Source organism: Sycon ciliatum, chromosome 8, assembly GCF_964019385.1.
Source record: "Sycon ciliatum chromosome 8, ocSycCili1.1, whole genome shotgun sequence".
Taxonomy (NCBI): Eukaryota; Metazoa; Porifera; class Calcarea; order Leucosolenida; family Sycettidae; genus Sycon; species Sycon ciliatum.
The window spans coordinates 24,246,308-24,263,323 of record NC_088650.1 but is presented as its reverse complement, the minus strand read 5'-3'; the positions used below and the strand labels follow the sequence as shown (position 1 = coordinate 24,263,323).

Genomic DNA, 17,016 nt, shown 5'->3' with positions numbered 1-17,016 from the left:
ATCCCCCTCTCTCTCTCTCTCTCTCTCTCTCTTCTCCCCCCCCTCTCTCCCTCTCCCTCTCTCTCTCTCTCTCTCTCTCTCTCTCTCTCTCTCTCTCTCTCTCTCTCCATCCCTCTCTCTCTCTCTATCCTCTCTCTCTCTCTCTCTCTCTCTCTCTCTCTCTCTCTCTCTCTCTCTTTCTCTCTCTCTCTCTCTCTCTCTCTCTATCTCTCTCTCTCTCTTTCTCTCTCTCTCCCTCTCTCTCTCTCTCTCTCTCTCTCTCTCTCTCTCTCTCTCTCTCTCTCTCTCTCTCTCTCTCTCTCTCTCTCTCTCTCTCTCTCGCCCGCCCCCCCCCCTCTCTCCCGTACACACACACACACATACACGCATACACACACACACTCATACAGGTACGTACTGTCAAGCTGCCATTTGGTATATTACCAACTAAATCTCAGTATCCTAGCCTGACAATGCACCTGCATAAGGGGAAGTTAAGGCAAACATCAAAATTTCACCTGTTGTAGTCTTCGGGGTGCTGAGTCGAATGGTCGTGGTCCGAGGAAGCTGAGACGCTCCCTTCCTACTTTAATCCCAATCGAACTCACGCACGTCCACCGAAACTGGGTGACTGCGCCCTACGAGATAGAGATTTGTATGCAGAATGTCACTAAAAGCGCCATCTCGTTCTTATAAAAGCACGGATGACCGCGATTGGCCCATATGTTGTAGTCTTTTGGACGCTGAGTCGACTGGTTTTGGTCCGAAAAGGCTGCGATGCAGCGTTCCTCCTTTATTCCCAATCGAACATTGTTGAACAAGCGGTCACGTGCTCCTGCGTACACCAGTTACCTGGTCGCCGTGCCTGCAGGGTACAACTTACTAGCCTGTTTGACCTTTTTTGGGTGCACTCCTGTCACTCGAGTTGAACTCGAGTTGAACCTTGGTGTGAAAGTTGTCGCCTGCTGGCGCTGTGACCAGGTGACTTGGGCACCCAGGAGCACGTGACCGCTTATTCAACCATGTTCGAATGGGAATAAAGGAGGAACGCTGCATCGCAGCCCTTTCGGACCAAAACCAGTCGACTCAGCGTCCAAAAGACTACAACATATGGGCCAATCGCGGTCATCCGTGCTTGTATAAGAACGAAATGGCGCTTTTAGTGACATTTTGCATACAAATCCCCATCTAGTAGGGCGCAGTCACCCAGTTTCGGTGGAAGTGTGCGAGTTCGATTAGGATTCAAGTAGGAAGGGAGCGTCTCAGCTTTCTCGGACCAAGACCATTCGACTCAGCACCCCGAAGACTACAACTGGCGAAATTTTGATTTTTGCCTTAACTTCCCCTTTAAGAACAACCCCGCTATAGATGGAAGTTGCAATTAAAATAAGCCCGTGTTTTGTTTTGTTTTGTGATAATCGTAGCTCCAGCAAATCTTCGATACTAACCAAGATTTGTTCGATGTTCTCAACATGTCACTACCGACGTTCAGGTAAGGTACAAGCATACAAACGCATATACATACACACATACATACACACACACATACACACACACATACACCTCTGACCTCAGACATGCCCATCGCGGAAGCGATGATAGCGAACAGCTATGTTAGACATAGCAACTTGTGCTGGGATTACACCATTCAACAGCTTGCAAGGCTGATGAATTGACCGCCACTATTTTTAGCCTGGTATCCACCACACAGCTGTTTTGAAGTGACTTTTTCTGGCCAGTGAATCCCTATTTTTCATTTTTCCATTTTTTCTACACACACACACACCACACCACATACTCCGGCATACACTGGCTGTTGGTAACCACCCAGGAGAATGAAAGAAAAGTCAGGAAGAGTCCGAGAAAGACAAGAAAGACGTGTGCGACCATAATCGTCGGGAGTTGAACCCGCAACCTCTCGATTGGAAATCGACTGCACATACCACTGCACACACACATGCACACATACATACACACACATACGTACATACACACATATATATACATACTGTCGTGGACATGGAAATCCGGTCGATTGACCGGGGCCGGCGCCCTCAGCGCGTACAGAACGCTGCGTGCAGGACACATGTTAATCGATCCGATGCGACTAGGGCGCTGCAGCGCATAAATGCAAGTGTGTACCGCTTATCCACGGCTCCATGGCCAGCACCCTGGGGCCGCTAGACATGCGACCGGATTTCCATGTCCAGGACTGTACATACATACACACGAACACACACACACACACACGCACACATACATACATACATCTTGATCTTGATCCTGCTGCCGTGTCCGGCCGCTAGTCGAGCGGAAGGTCCGGTGACAGGCGGAGCACTCCAGGGGTGGTGCCGCTGTAGTTTGGATGTCAGTCAGTTTGCACTTGTGTCGAGTCCTTCCACTGATGGACGTGAAGGTTCGCTGGCATACAAGGCATGTCAAACCTGGCCCGTCTCGAACTGCTACATACATACATACATACATACACACAAATAAACACACACACACACACACACACACACATACACACAACCACACATATACAAAATTATATCCGTATTGTTGAGTTCGAAATAGGACGAGTACTCCCAAGACATTAGGGACAACGGGAACAGGTTAGGTGGGAACGACTTTTATGAGGGAAGACGAAGAGACTCAGACAAAGACAAACGGAACGACTACATTGTGGAAGAGAGATATCAATTGAGGGCGGCAAGATAAAGGGCCTGGGTAGCTATGGCAAATATGGGCGCGCAAGTAGCTACCCAGGACTACGGAACAAAAGGTGACAAAAGGAGACAAAAGGTGAGTACGAAGTAGTATGGGGTGCATGCGGGCCAGCTTGGAAAAGGTTGTACAACGTACTGGAGGAGGTACCTAGCAGTATGCACACACTTAAAATGGTCACACATGTGTCATACTATGTATGTTGCGGATTTTTGGAACTTCTCCCCACCCTGTGTGTGAAGTGCATTATCCTTTATGCATATGGTGTAAATATGGTGTAAATATGGTGTAAATATGGTGTAAATATGGTGTAAATATGGTGTAAAATAGTCCTCCTGCCTTTGTGTGCTTGTACGTGTTGATGTGTGTGTGGGGGGGGGGGGAGGGCGTGTGTAGGCGTGTGTGGGCATGTGTGTGTGTGTGTGTGTGTGTGTGTGTGTGTGTGTGTGTGTGTGTCTAGTAGGTATTTTTATTTTTATTCACCAATCGAACAGGCATGCATATCTGCCTTCTTGCTGGGATGGCCAGAGCCAACCACGGGTCCTAGTTGTGTGGATTAGGCAGTTATCTGGCGCTAGTCTTGCTCAGTCTCATTCAGATCTTGGCCGCTATCGTTGCTATAAGAGAAAAATCTGTTGACGCACATTCAGTGCATTTGCAGATTTGCGTGCTTCTCTTGTGACGGGCGTATACATGGTACATGGTACATGGTACATGGTGCATGGTACATGGTGCGCGTGTATTAGTGTTTAGGGTGTATGAGTGATGTAGGTCCATGTGTGCGTGGGAGAGAGGATACAAGCAATCGTGTGTGTGTGTGTGTGTGCGTGTGTGCTGGGAGGGGGGGGGGGTGCATGTGCATGTGTGTGTATGTGTGATTAGGAGGGGAGGAGGATGTAGAATATGAATCTCGTTTATTATGACCTGTGTCATCATTCACGGCTGACCATTCTGTCTACAGGGGAGGTAGCATTATCACAACATTCAACACAGCCATGGTTCATCGTGGCAACCAAAGTTCAGCTATGGCCCAGGAGATTGCGCGTACAGTTGAAACCGATGGGCCTATGTTCTTCGCTCCCGAGTTCACGCTTCAACCAGGCAGTATCGGTGTGCTGCCTGCCTTTAGTAAGTGATCCTGTAATCTGCAGGCGTGTAGCCCGCATGGGGCACAGGGGGAACGTGCACCCCCCCCCCCCCAAAATTCGACCAAGGTTCAGCTTGCACATAATGACCATGAATGACACGCACTAGCAATGCTACACATATCCGGCCGTGCACCCCACTAAAAGGGGAACCAGCTACACCCTGCAGTTGCGGTAATATTCTTTGCAGAGTGTCAGGTTATTGCCACAATGGAATACAGTGTTGTTCACTAGCTTACCATTACACAGAGAAATGGGACTCAAAAGTTTAAAAATGATACCTGAAGTAGGCTACTTCACACAATAATGTGTGTGAAACTCGGAGTAAAAACTCATTTTTCCTCTTAACTAGCTCTGCCTCTCGGTATTGAGCACTCTCTTGGACAGCCTGGAACCTCCCTGTTTTGTAGGTTACTTCACATCTCAACGGACTGCTTGCGAGGAAGCAAGGGCAATCTGAACTTGTCTACCATGTCTATCATGTCTAGAATACCTTTTAAAACTCAGCTCGACTGTGCGAGTACTTGTATCAACAATCGAAACCAACTGAGAGTAGTCAAAATCTAGCAATACTTGAGACATGTTTAATGGTGTGCTTCCAGCCGAATTGTGCCAATCCATGTCTCTTTTTCCTCCGCAGATTTGACCGAGCAGTTGACCATCTTGGAAAATGTAAGTGTAGAAAATCTCAGAAACAGTGAAACCGTCTCACCCTGGGCCGGGAAATAGATTTGTCTCTGGTAGTCCCTAGAACTGCTGTGTAGGCACGGCTTCAATGGAAGAACAGAGTAGCTGCATACTGGATACTGGGATGATTGTGAGAAAGTCTTCAATGATGCGGTTCATTTTCCAGTTAACGCATGATGAGTAGTTTTAAAAGGGTGTTCTGTGAATTTTTTGCCCTTGCCCTTGGCCCCTCACCTTAGTTCCGTTCACTCAAACCTCTGAACTTTACGCCCCGATCTTACATGCTTGGAGGTTCTGGGCTTGGTCGAAGGGCCGCAAAATCACTAATGGTATGTATCCTTGACTTGATAGTGCAACTCTGGCGTTGTCTTTGTTCCCTCTGTTCCCAGGTTGAAATTAACACCGTGCAAGCTGCTGTTGATACGACTGCCGACCTGGAATTTTTGACCAGTGTGTCATCCATGCTGGAGCCCACCGATGTGGGAGTCGTGACAAATGTCCTCTCGATCATCGAAGTCAGCATCATTAGCGACCCGGTTGACGATGAGGAAGGTCTGAGAGACGAGACCAATGCAGTAAGATCACGAGAACTATGCACTAGGCGTTTCGGCGGGGTTGTACATGTGTATCTTGCTTCTGGGACAAACGTTTACTTGTTTTTGAAAGTAACAAGACATAGGATCGTCATTTTCCAGATTTAAAAATGCAGTGCCCTTGCTAAGATAATAAGAATAAACGGTAGATAAATAGAATATATAATTATTTGTTATAAGATCGCTATCAACAGTATCAGCTAAATCAACATGTCATGGAATGCCCCCTGTCGTGACTCGCGACATCATAAAAATCGCGACTCAACGACCATGAAAGACTTTCAACGTTTCTTCATGTGGAAAGTTTGTTTCTTTGTTTCTTTCTCAAAGAAGATCCAAAATTCAACGGAAAAAGGCAGCTGCATCCACAGGCAGCTGCGCACAGAGATCATGCATAAAAAATGGCGACCACGACTTTCATAGACGTGGCATGATGAAAAAAAAGGAACTACTGCATCGACAAAACAGAAATGGAAGAAGTGAACAGCAAGGAGGGCGAATCGCTAAAGTGCACTAGCCTACTGTCTGTAGTTAGTGAACACGCAATCACGTGGTCACGTACACATAAACATCATAGCAATACGACATTATGGTCATGCATCACGAAAAGAAAGGAAAGGAAAGTCACACGTGAGCAAAACAAATCAAGAGCGCGAAACTACTCACGGGACGAAACATAACGAAGAATTTGTTTGTGAACAAAATGCAAAGAATAGAGAAACGAAGAATTCCTTTGAAGCTACTTCGAAGTGAAACGAAATCACTAGACAGGACGATGGGGAACTAGACTTCGGCTAACCCAAGCGTGGAATCAGCCACAGTGTAAGCAAGCAAAAGAGTACTAAATCATCGTCATGTAATGAAAATATAAATTATTGTTATTCCGAACTCTTGTACATGTAGTTCATGGCGACGTTCGCGACACCCCCTACTCATTTTCCGCTTTTCGTGTTTTTCATGCAATTCAACGAAAATGCAGCCGAAAGTCACTACTTATAGATTGTTCATAAAGGCACATTTGTCTGGGGCGAAGTTGGGGATTCAGCCCATTTAGCGTGGCGAGACAATATTTGGAAATTGGAAAATGAGATACAGGGTATATGTTTCCCATGCCCCCCCCCCCTACTATTTTGACCTGGCTAGAACCCTGGAGACTGTTAGTGACGCTTTTCAATGATTTCATGTAGAGGTGTATTACTCACTGCAACAGCCTGTCAGCTCCCACAGCGCCTGTGTCTTGTGCTATGTTGCTGCAGATCACGACAGGTGTCTTGCAGGTTGTGAGTAATGTCCTGGCCTCCCCGTCAGCTGTTCTATTCGAAGCACAGATAGCGCTAAACACCAGTGCAGAGTGAGTGGCTATACCAGGCTTGCATCTACTGTGGGTACACATCCACACATCACATAGAGCCTAACACATACGACGACAGTGTGTTCATGTGTGCAAATCGTGTTCTTCAATTCTGTAAACCATGTCTTTTTTGATACAGAATACACTGTACTGTAAGAGCCATTATTCTAACGAGGCGCATAAAATTATATAACAATTCCCTAAAATTGACCAGTTTACGTGTATCAAAGGTAACGATTCTCACTCATTCTCAACGCTCAATAGCAACAATATGTATAAATTTCTGTCTAACGTTTTCTATTTTAACGTCAGATTTCTCCTCATTAATTCATTAGAGTTAGCTCTTCGTTATATATATGGCTTTTACAGTATGTGCTATATACAGGATACACTGTATGTGCTCTACATGTATACAGGATACCCTGTATGTGCTGTATATAGGATACACTGTATCTGCTGCATATAGGATACCCTGTATGTGCTGCATACATGATACACTGTATGTGCTGCATACATGATACACTGTATGTGCTGCATACATGATACACTGTATGTACTGCATACATGATACACTGTATGTACTGCATACATGATACACTGTATCTGCTGTATATAGGATACACTGTATGTGCTGTATATAGGATACACTGTATGTGCTGTATATAGGATACACTGTATGTGCTGCATACATGATACACTGTATGTACTGCATACATGATACACTGTATGTGCTGCATATAGGATACACTGTATGTGCTGTATATAGGCACCATGCACCTCACTGTAGCCACCGGTACACACGGCAGGACATACAAATACACGAAGCAAGAGAGCTGCAAGCTCAGGTCCTCACTAGGTCACTGAGGCCGGGATTATTATGCGGAGTCTACTAGCCCTAGAGTGACACCTGGGTTGACTAGAAGGACAATTCTTCCCAATCAGTGTTTGACCTCTGTCCCTGCTCATTTTATCTGAAAATGGATTATGATCATGATGATTGTACCATTGCTTTTCTTATCTGTTGTTAGAATTGTGCAAATCCTGGTGGCCACCAATGCACAGAAACCCATTATCATGCAGACCCGGCAGGTGGCTGTGCCTCTTGATCCCCAGAGTGATGACAACGAGACCGCTACGGCTGTGTATGAAGTCCTCACATCACCAACGGTGTCGTCCACGATCATCGACTTTGGACGGGAAGTATTCAGCACCACATTCTCGTTGGTGCCAGGTCAGGGCGATAACCCCGTTGTTCCATCAATGTTGAACCCATCCGACGTAGCCATTGGCTCGGGCAACCAGCTGAATGACCAGCAAGCCGTGGCGCCTGTGTCGGCATTCTTGCCCGACAGCGTTGTAGCTGCGGCTACATGTACGCTGCCCAACGGCACTGCAGACCCAACCAATCCAGATTGCAGGCGGCGAATTCACTTCATCGTCTTCACTGCTACACTTTTCTTCACGGAAATAAGAGAAACAGCCGGAACAGGTGATGCAGAAACTGAGGACGCTGCAGCCACACGGGAGATCGTCAGCCCAAACAGTTTGGTTATTAGCATTTCAATTGAGCGCGACACGTCACCGGATGTAGAAACGTTGCCTGGTGGACAGCGACTACTTCCCGAGCCAATCCAGATCTCACTGCAGCCCGTCTCGGGTGATGTAAGCCATTGCATTGATAACTATATACGTACAAATTACTAACAATAATAAGAGGATGAAAAAGTGCTTGAACTCCGAGTTTCACACACTAAGCGATCATCAGAAACCGACATTTTGTAGAGATTACTACGTAGAGAGTGGTGATGTGCAATTCCAGTACAGGGTGGATGTGTGACTGGATTGAAGAAAACACATCCACAGCACATGTACTCACTAGCACTCTTGCAAGTGATTCAAGTCCCCTGTCTCATATCTGTTGAGCCCAGAACACCCAAAAACTCAGAACAGAAAGTGAATACATCAAACCATGTGAGCGACAACTCACAATAGCAACACAATAATTATATTGGCTTACTTCAAAATGGTAACCATCCCACTGCATGCGTTCAATCTCAAGAATGTAGATAACGGAGAGTAAAAACACTTTTCTTACACCCAGTCGAGGGCTAATTAACACAATGGATTAAAATGCAATAAATCATACACTGGAGAAGAAATCAGAAAAATGTCGAGGGCTCCTATTTGCAGGGTTTCTGCTTACCAATAAAATAAGAGCTAAATCCTGGATGCCTGCATGTGACCACCAGCGATCTAGCACTGGTATTTTAGAATGTTGTGGCAAGATGGAATATGTTGACAAACACAGGTTGTTAGAATATTCACAGGGTTTTTTGTTGCCATGTTCTACTACGCTATGACTGCGTTTTCACTCCGGGAATGGCGGCCATTCAGAATTTGCTCTCTTTGTCTATGTGCACGGTGTACAGACGCAGGACCAGGTGTGCGCATTCTGGGACTACCAGCGCAACAGTAAGTGCACCAATCCAGCCGCGGTGTTCATGTATAATGCACGAGCAGTGTAATCGGGAGTGTTCTATTTTTTTGTCACAGTGCACATACCTACGAAAGTAGGGGAAACAAAACAAAGGCAAAACAAAAAAAAGAACAATGGGTGTGTAGGCGCTACATGAGCTGCGCTGGCGAGGTGCGGTGGACTCCTCCGACCAAGGGTTTCGGTATCGGCGTACACAGCAAGCACCATGGGAGGGGGGGGGGGGGTGGCGAAAGGAATGACGAGTGCCATGTGCACTGCTGTAATGATAGGAGCCGAGTGTGATTGTGTTTTCTAGCACTGCAGAAATAGGCATCATAACAGTGCATTTGTGATTGGATGTAAGCAGCGATTGGCACCATTAGTTAGCAAGAGGTCTGCTGTAGAGGTGTTTAATACTTACCCCATGTTCAATTAGGGCAGCCACTATCGAGCCACGCTTTGTATTCTATCGCCATCATAATATTTGGCATCACGACCCGTTTGGTTTGCGATGTAAAATAAAACTTCAAACAAACAGTCAATCACTGTATCGATGGGACATGATCTGATACTTGCTAATGATAAACAATTGAGACAACTCTGCTGTCATTCTGCTGAAATTGTATTCAGTACTACATCATCTGCTGAGGATAACAATTGACAAGTCCTTTGGCACCTCTCAGGCTGCGGACAGTGCTCTTTTGTCCTTTTAAGAAATCCAGGCACATGTCCGGGGCAGGATGTAGAGATATTCCCAGACTCGTGGTCACGTAAACTGGTCATGCAATGGCAAATGCCCAACTGGTTTCCAGGCCTAACTCAGACAATCTGGAAGCCCTACAAATTGTGTGTGGGGGGGGGGGGGGGAGGGTTGTACAGTCATCTCCCTTCTGTCTCTGTCTCTCACGGGCTGCTCCCCTGTCATGTCCATACTGCAGTAACTTGCACAATAATTATGTTTGTCGGAGTTGCATCTTATGGGCCTGTGGCAAGCTTGAACAATGCTACCTACATTTCAAAATTTCATGGCCATATTTTAGCATGTAGTTCCTCTCCTTGTCCATGCCCCTGCAGGTGGTAGAGGTGGCTGGAGTCAAGAAGGATGCACAGTAATGGGTAGCACTGAAACACACGTCACATGTCAGTGCACTCATTTGACCAACTTTGCTCTGCTGTTTGCGCCGGGAGCAGAACCCAACGAGGTAGGTTGAATCCTCCTGGGGCTGCTCACGACGCTGAATATTAAACTTGTTGGGCATTTTCTTCTTCTCATATGATATGATCAATCTTGTAATGTCGGTGTATCTCAAGGTATTTGGCCATGTTTCAGGAGCCAGTATCGATGCAGCACTCCCTGTGCTACTGTGTGAGTGCTGGCTAATTTGAATGGAGCAGATTTTGGCCCAGCATTTCAGAAATGGGACATTAATATTTTCCTAGCATGTACTGGGAGACAAGGGACAAACACAAGTAAAGAAACACACTCATTAGTTTGAGGGAAAGTTGCAAACGAGAAAGTGTGAAGAAGAAAAAAATGACTCTCGCCACCAGAATTCGAACCAGGGTCCCGCGCCTATGGCCAGCAATACTCTATCACTAAACTATGGTATAGTCGTCATCCAAGCAGCGAAGCACACTTGTGTTTGTTTGAAGCCTGATCTTATCGAGGAGGGCATGCTAAGGTTGACGTACTGCAGGTGGATATTGAGTTTTACGTGCACCGTTTTGCAACCCAGGTAACGTTTTCAAATCTGTTGTGTTGATGTCTGCTACTTTCCCCGTGATTCGTGTGTTGTGTCATCTGCACTGGTCATGTAGGCATTGGAGTTGTTTACGACAATCGGTGCAAGCCTGTCTATTGCTGGACTAGTGCTGACCATTGTTCTCTTTTTGCTGAAGAAGTAAGTAGTTTGTGTCTGTGCTGTGCTGTGCTGTGTGCGTGTGAGTAGTAGCAGTGTGTGTGTGTGTGTGTGTGTGTGTGTGTGTGTGTGTGTGTGTGTGTATTTGCGTGTGCGAGCGTATGTGCGTGTGTGTGTTTGCCTGCGCGTGCATACGTGCGCTGGGTGTCACTTGAGGTTGTGTTTATTGGTAGCTATGACTGAAGGTTCAAGTAATGCTGTAGCCATGGACATTGCGCATATTTTTTTGTGAAGAGTTCTTTGCTCGTGGCACCAGACCGCTGTTAGCCTGTGTTTTGTCCTGATTTCTGGTGGATATTATGATTGTATACTATACACACACACTTGTATCTACTACTCATGCATACCGTGAACTGTGCAAATACGATAGTAGTAGCTGACATCAAATACGATACAGTCAACTTCGCTAATAACGACTGCGGATATAACGACAATTCGCGAATAACGACAGAATTTCCATGCCCAGAGCAAAGTCCCATCCAACTGTAATACATAGAATGCGACTTCGGGTATAACGACACTTCGCGAATAAGGACACTTTTCTGATGCCCCGCTGAGTGTCGATATAAGCGAAGTTGACTGTAGTAGTAGTAGCTGACATCCAAAATTCACTATGCTCAATCACTCTGGCACTGTGCAGGGAGATCCGTAACAACAAGCAATCGAACATCATCGTCGGTCTGTCAATATCTCTGGTGGCTGTCCTGCTCATCTTCCTCTTGGGCATTGACAAGACGGAGAATGCAGACGCATGCCGTGCCATTGCACTGCTCCTTCACTACTTCATGCTGTGCTCGTTCTTCTGGATGGCTGTCGAGGCTTACAACCTCTACGCCGGCCTGATCAAGATCTTCGACAGCAAAGTCAGCAACCTGTTGCTCAAGTCAATCATCTTTGCACATGGTAAGTAACTTCTGCGCTGTTCAAAATCACCAACACTCTCATGATGCCGTGCCCTACCGATGTCCAAGTTTTATGCTCCTGGTCGCTGTGTGATGATGCATATGTACGTGCCAGCAAATATGCTCTGGCTATGGAGCTACGTTCTATTTGTATTCTATTTTCGGCACGCGTTTTATATCGCCATCAATATCCTGTTTGGCTGTTGTCGCTTCGGCTTATGCGAAAGCTATACATGCTGTGTATATCTACATTGCATTGATGCCAACACGGTGAAGCTCCTAATACACGTAATATGCAATTGACATTACAATTATGATAATTATGCTGGCTGTGTTCTAGTAGCAGATCGACATACGTGTACAATGTAAGGAATTAGAAACTGAAAACCGTCCTTGTTCTTTGTCTGAATCTGTTCGTTTCTTTTTCAGGTATTCCCCTAGTGATTGTGATAGTGACCGCTGCAGCAGACTGGGGAGCATACGGCAATCAGCAATTGTGAGTTCAACGGCAGCTCTTAGCAGGCATCTTTTCACTTGTGTTGCGGACCCACTACCTTTAGCTGCATAATAATGCTTCGGGGCACAGGTCCTTGTATCTTCATGAGTAGCAGACACTCGCTATTTACGCACAGTAAAACCTGTCAAGGCGACCACTCGGATAAGGCGACCACCTGTCCTAAAAGATCACTGGAACCAGGACCAGCGGATGCTTTCTCCAGTCAATTGACCCTGGATAAGGAGACCACCTGGAGACAGAGACCATATTTTGAAGGTCCCTTGAGCAGTCGTCTCAGACAGGTTCCACTGTATATGATTTCTAAGAGTAATGTGGAGCCTGGGCATCTACGTATCAGTGTCAGCGCTCAACACTCTGGATGAGTTTCAGATTGGTCTTTATCACTATCAAAATGTCATACAATAATGTCACAGGGGTGCAGCCCCAGCCACCCCCCCCCCCCCCCCTTCTCTCCGGGTGTGTGCTGGGCCACTGTATTGAATTTTGTGTGTCGCGGCAAAGTTTCAGAATGAAAAAATGGGCTAGCTGTTTGTTTCCCCTGCCTGTAAAAATTTTTCATGGATAGAACACTGATGTCGTGAACTTACTTTACTCCGGGAATCGAGCAAGGAATTGAATGCATGTGGGCCCTTGCTTTCATGTCAATTATCCGAAAATTCAACGTGTCTCTTTCTGTATCACTGGCCTATTGTGAAAGCCCTTAGTTCCACTTCTAGAAGCAACACCGATTTGTCTTTGTGGTCCACTTCACAACAATAACACACACAGAAGTCTCTGCTGTGAGAACGGTGGCTCGGCAATGGCTTTATTATTGATATTATTATATCTCCTTCCTGATATTTTTTCTTTTTTTCTTTTTTGAATAATTGTACGCATAGGGCCTGATATCATAAGGAAAATTAGCACAAGACACTGCTGCTACTGTAGTTGCACAGCAAAACACACAGAAAACGACAAAATGTTACAATGAATGTAACAACACCCGTCCAAGCTAAAGGACCGACATCCCTGCCCCAGGACGGCATCTCGAAACCCCCACACACTCACCACACGGTCATCATCCAGCTTCAGTTCAATCACTGTATTCTTCCCCTGCAGACTCAACCCCCCTGTCACTAGCCATACAATCTGAAGCTGTATGTAACCATACAATGGCCCACGACGCACACACCACCCCTACGTTTTTTAACTAAAAAAGAAAAGCAGTCGTAACTGCAACAGCCACATGGCCAATAAGAAAAACCAATACGATAATAATATATCGATAAACACACACCCAGAAGCCAGGGGTGGGAGGATGGGATACAAACTGCACCAACGAAAAGCCACTGCGAAGTGACAGGAATGCGGTCCAGCACAACATTTTTGTGGACGCAAAAAGTTGTGGGGAAATCCCAAAATCGGTGCGATTTTGCATGAGCCCAAATGTTCAGGTTACCCACAAAGACACAAGCTTTCCAACTCTCTTTGGCCGTTGGAAAGCGTACCTTTTCTTCTGACCTTTCCCCTTATCATTCCCTCAAACAAAGGAATACTGCTACAGTCCATTTCAAAACTATAGACGTGCAGTGTTTTTGAAATATTTCAAATTTAGCTGGAACTTTTTGAGAATAGTATTCGGAATATTGCTCAGGTCCGCTCCACAATTACTCTCATATAGCTTCTAAACGATTGGACAACAGACACCCAATTTGGAAAAATTTATGCACAAAGTGATCACAGATTTTATGTGGTATAGATGCTGGCATACCGGTTTTTGCCTAGGTACGCGTCTATAGTTTTAAAATGGACTGTATGTGTTTTCAATTCTTGTCTTTGTATTTCTGCAGCTGTCGCATTGATTATGGCATTTCGTTCTTCATCAGTCTTGTAGCTCCAATGATACTAACAATGATCCTGAACATCGCCATTCTGGTGAAGGTCACACTCGTACTCTCTAGGAAGCAGCCGACTACGAACAAAAACGAGAAGAAGGTGCGTCGACAGCGTATCCGCATCAGTATCAGCCTGAGCGTGGTGCTCGGCGTCACCTGGATCTCAGGTCTGCTGGTGCTGGAGAACACACACCCGGCTCCGCAATGGATATTCACAATTCTCGTCGCCTTCCAGGGCTTCTTCATCTTCCTGTTCCAGTTTGCTTCTAACCGTGTTGTGAAGAACATGATCAGCACAAAGTTCTTCTCCTCCGACACGCAATCAAAGAGTGCAGCCAGTAGTAACTCGCAGAGCCGATCGGCTGCTGCCAAAATGGACGGCAGCTACGATGGCCGCCGTCGTCGCAGTACGGCGTACACGTTTCTCAACGTGTTTCGACGCACGTCATCCGCGTCGCAGGAGTTCAGCAGCTCTAGTGGGCCCAGGCCATCCCTCACTCCAAGCGGTGGCATTAGCACTCTGAACTCCAAGAGATCTACGTTGGATTCACGCGGAGGCTCTCTAGACGAAGACTCCAGCTCAACAAGTGCATGGGACCTACCACCAGTGAAAATGACCCCTGGTCAGAAGGCCAAGATGATGCGAGAACGGAAGGCAATGGAGGGTGGCAAGAAGAAGCCACAACCGGCCTTTCAGATGACTGTCGTCAAAAACGACTCTTTTGATAGCGCAGACGGCCGCTCTTTCACGCCTGAAAATCTTGAGCCAAGGCGATCTTCTCTTGGTAACGAGCAAAGACGATCATCTCTTGCTGATGAACCAAGGAGATCATCGCTGGCTCCTGCCATGGCAATGGCGCAACCCAGACGATCTTCACTGGAAGGTGCCGCCGAGCCCAAGAAGATGACGTATGGCGAGAGGGCTGCTGCTAAACGCAGGGAGCGCATGATGAAAGACAAAACGCTTGAAAAGCAAGACAAGAAAGAGGCGAAAAAGGAGAAGAAACTGCGTAAGCAAGCAGCTATTTCAACAAACTCTCTCAGCGACTCCGTGACCAACAGCACAGTTTATGTGAATGTACCTTTGAATGAACCGGATGTGGAGGACACGCCAGCAAACAAGCGACTCAGCAGGTTGGATGAGGACAACGTCTACACAACAGCCAATCCACAACCACTGAGAGTGGCTTTGCCGGGTCAGCACACTCCTCCCGATGGCAACCTCAATGAAGAGGACCAACGGGCTGCGGCGGCCAAGCTGAAGGATGACGCCATCTCGGTCGACGCGGTGCCTCCGCGTGCCGCCACCGTCACGCGTGAGTCAAGTGTTCGCAGCACCACCTCGCCAGCACCACACACGCCTGGTCCAATGCATCGTGGCACCGTAGCCAGAAGCAGTGGCTCGAGTCTGCAGCAGCGAGGAGCGGACCACGTTGCGCCTATAGGAGGCTTGGTCACTCGTGAGTCCAGCGTACGTAGCACTGTATCCGCCTACAGCACAACACAAGCATCCAGACCCATGCGCAATGAAGAGTACGAAGATACGGACGACGATCGCTTCACACCAGCACCTCCGCTGACACCCGAAACTGAAGATGAAGAGAACTCAGCACTGTAATACTCGTGTGTGAAACGAATCCTCCCTGTAATACGACTCCACGAAATTTACTTTCTCTGTGCTCCTGATCCCATTTTGGCATATTTTCCTTTTGCATGCATTGTATTTCGCCTTTTCTATTATTGAAGTTGAACCAGCCATTCTTCTTTGGTCACATAGCGTTTCTGAGATAAACCGGGGCTTATTCGAGTGGTCATGCGTCGAATCCTATTTACAATGTGGGCCATGCTGGGAGAAATGCCTGGCCGTCTTGATTTATTGCATAAGCTGGATTGCTCAACGACGTTCCGCGTAAAAGCTAATTGGCTTCCGCTCTCTCTTGGCCAGGCCTTTATCACCACTGTCTCATGCTAAAACATTTATCTCCGGACAGCACCCAATTGTAAGCAATCACATTTTCAGGCGAGCTGAATGCTAAACTTTGCAGAAACAAATGCGCATTTCCACTACACGATTGGATCTATACAATGCATGCCATGTATTTGCAGCTACCAGTAAAGCCACCCGATCCTTGCTGCTGTGCGGCCCACTCAGTATTGCCGCTTCACCTTATATTCACTGTTCAATGCAACGTATGGTATCACACTTTTTACACACATCAATTTTGAGGATGGTAATAAGCACATGTCGCCTCCTCATGCTATCGCTGTCAATTCCTGCCACCATGATGTGCATTTGCTAATTAGAACAACACTGAAGAAAAAACATTGATGTACATTTAATATCGGGCTTTCTATGCTTGATCTGTTCCTGTGTGTGTGTGTGTGTGTATTTATTGTACCTGTTTGTATGCTTATTGTGCGTGTGCATGGTACATGATGTGTGTGTCTCTGTCTGTGTGGTGCATGTGTGTTCATGTGCGCACATGTGGTGTCCTGGTCATGATACCTGGATCTGTCTTCTGTCACAAGTTCTGTGTGTGATGGGAGAAAAGGCAGTCAAAATCTGAACTCCAAGGCTGAGCCTGTTTGTCCTATGTATATGCTGCACAATGCTTCAGCCAGTTCAGGAAGTACTACACAGACAGTATGGGACATAAGACTAGAACGGTCAGTGTACCAATACTAGGCAATACTAGTAGTCTGAGTCTGAGGCCAGTGAGGGGACTGCCCTGGAAAATGACAGCAATGAAGCGAAAATGAATGAGTTGAATGCTAGTACATAGACATGCATCATTGCATGCTACCGTATAAAATAAGCTGAATGACTGCTATCTCTTATCACATAG

The 17,016-nt window shown here is 46.5% G+C and overlaps 1 protein-coding gene across 1 annotated transcript in view; it reads left to right on the top strand.

Moving 5' to 3' along the window:
• Positions 1 to 16,510, top strand: part of LOC135822438 (uncharacterized) — a 44,179-nt gene extending 27,669 nt beyond the window's left edge. Inside the window, exons 26-37 of the mRNA XM_065335205.1 lie at positions 1,404 to 1,471; positions 3,668 to 3,834; positions 4,492 to 4,523; positions 4,928 to 5,113; positions 6,388 to 6,482; positions 7,511 to 8,144; positions 8,912 to 8,954; positions 10,033 to 10,160; positions 10,777 to 10,859; positions 11,518 to 11,780; positions 12,209 to 12,275; positions 14,126 to 16,510. Coding sequence (XP_065191277.1) covers positions 1,404 to 1,471; positions 3,668 to 3,834; positions 4,492 to 4,523; positions 4,928 to 5,113; positions 6,388 to 6,482; positions 7,511 to 8,144; positions 8,912 to 8,954; positions 10,033 to 10,160; positions 10,777 to 10,859; positions 11,518 to 11,780; positions 12,209 to 12,275; positions 14,126 to 15,788 — 3,429 coding nt within the window. The 3' untranslated portion in view covers positions 15,789 to 16,510. The remainder of the gene's footprint in view (positions 1 to 1,403; positions 1,472 to 3,667; positions 3,835 to 4,491; positions 4,524 to 4,927; positions 5,114 to 6,387; positions 6,483 to 7,510; positions 8,145 to 8,911; positions 8,955 to 10,032; positions 10,161 to 10,776; positions 10,860 to 11,517; positions 11,781 to 12,208; positions 12,276 to 14,125) is intronic.
• The last annotated feature ends 506 nt before the right edge of the window (positions 16,511 to 17,016 follow it).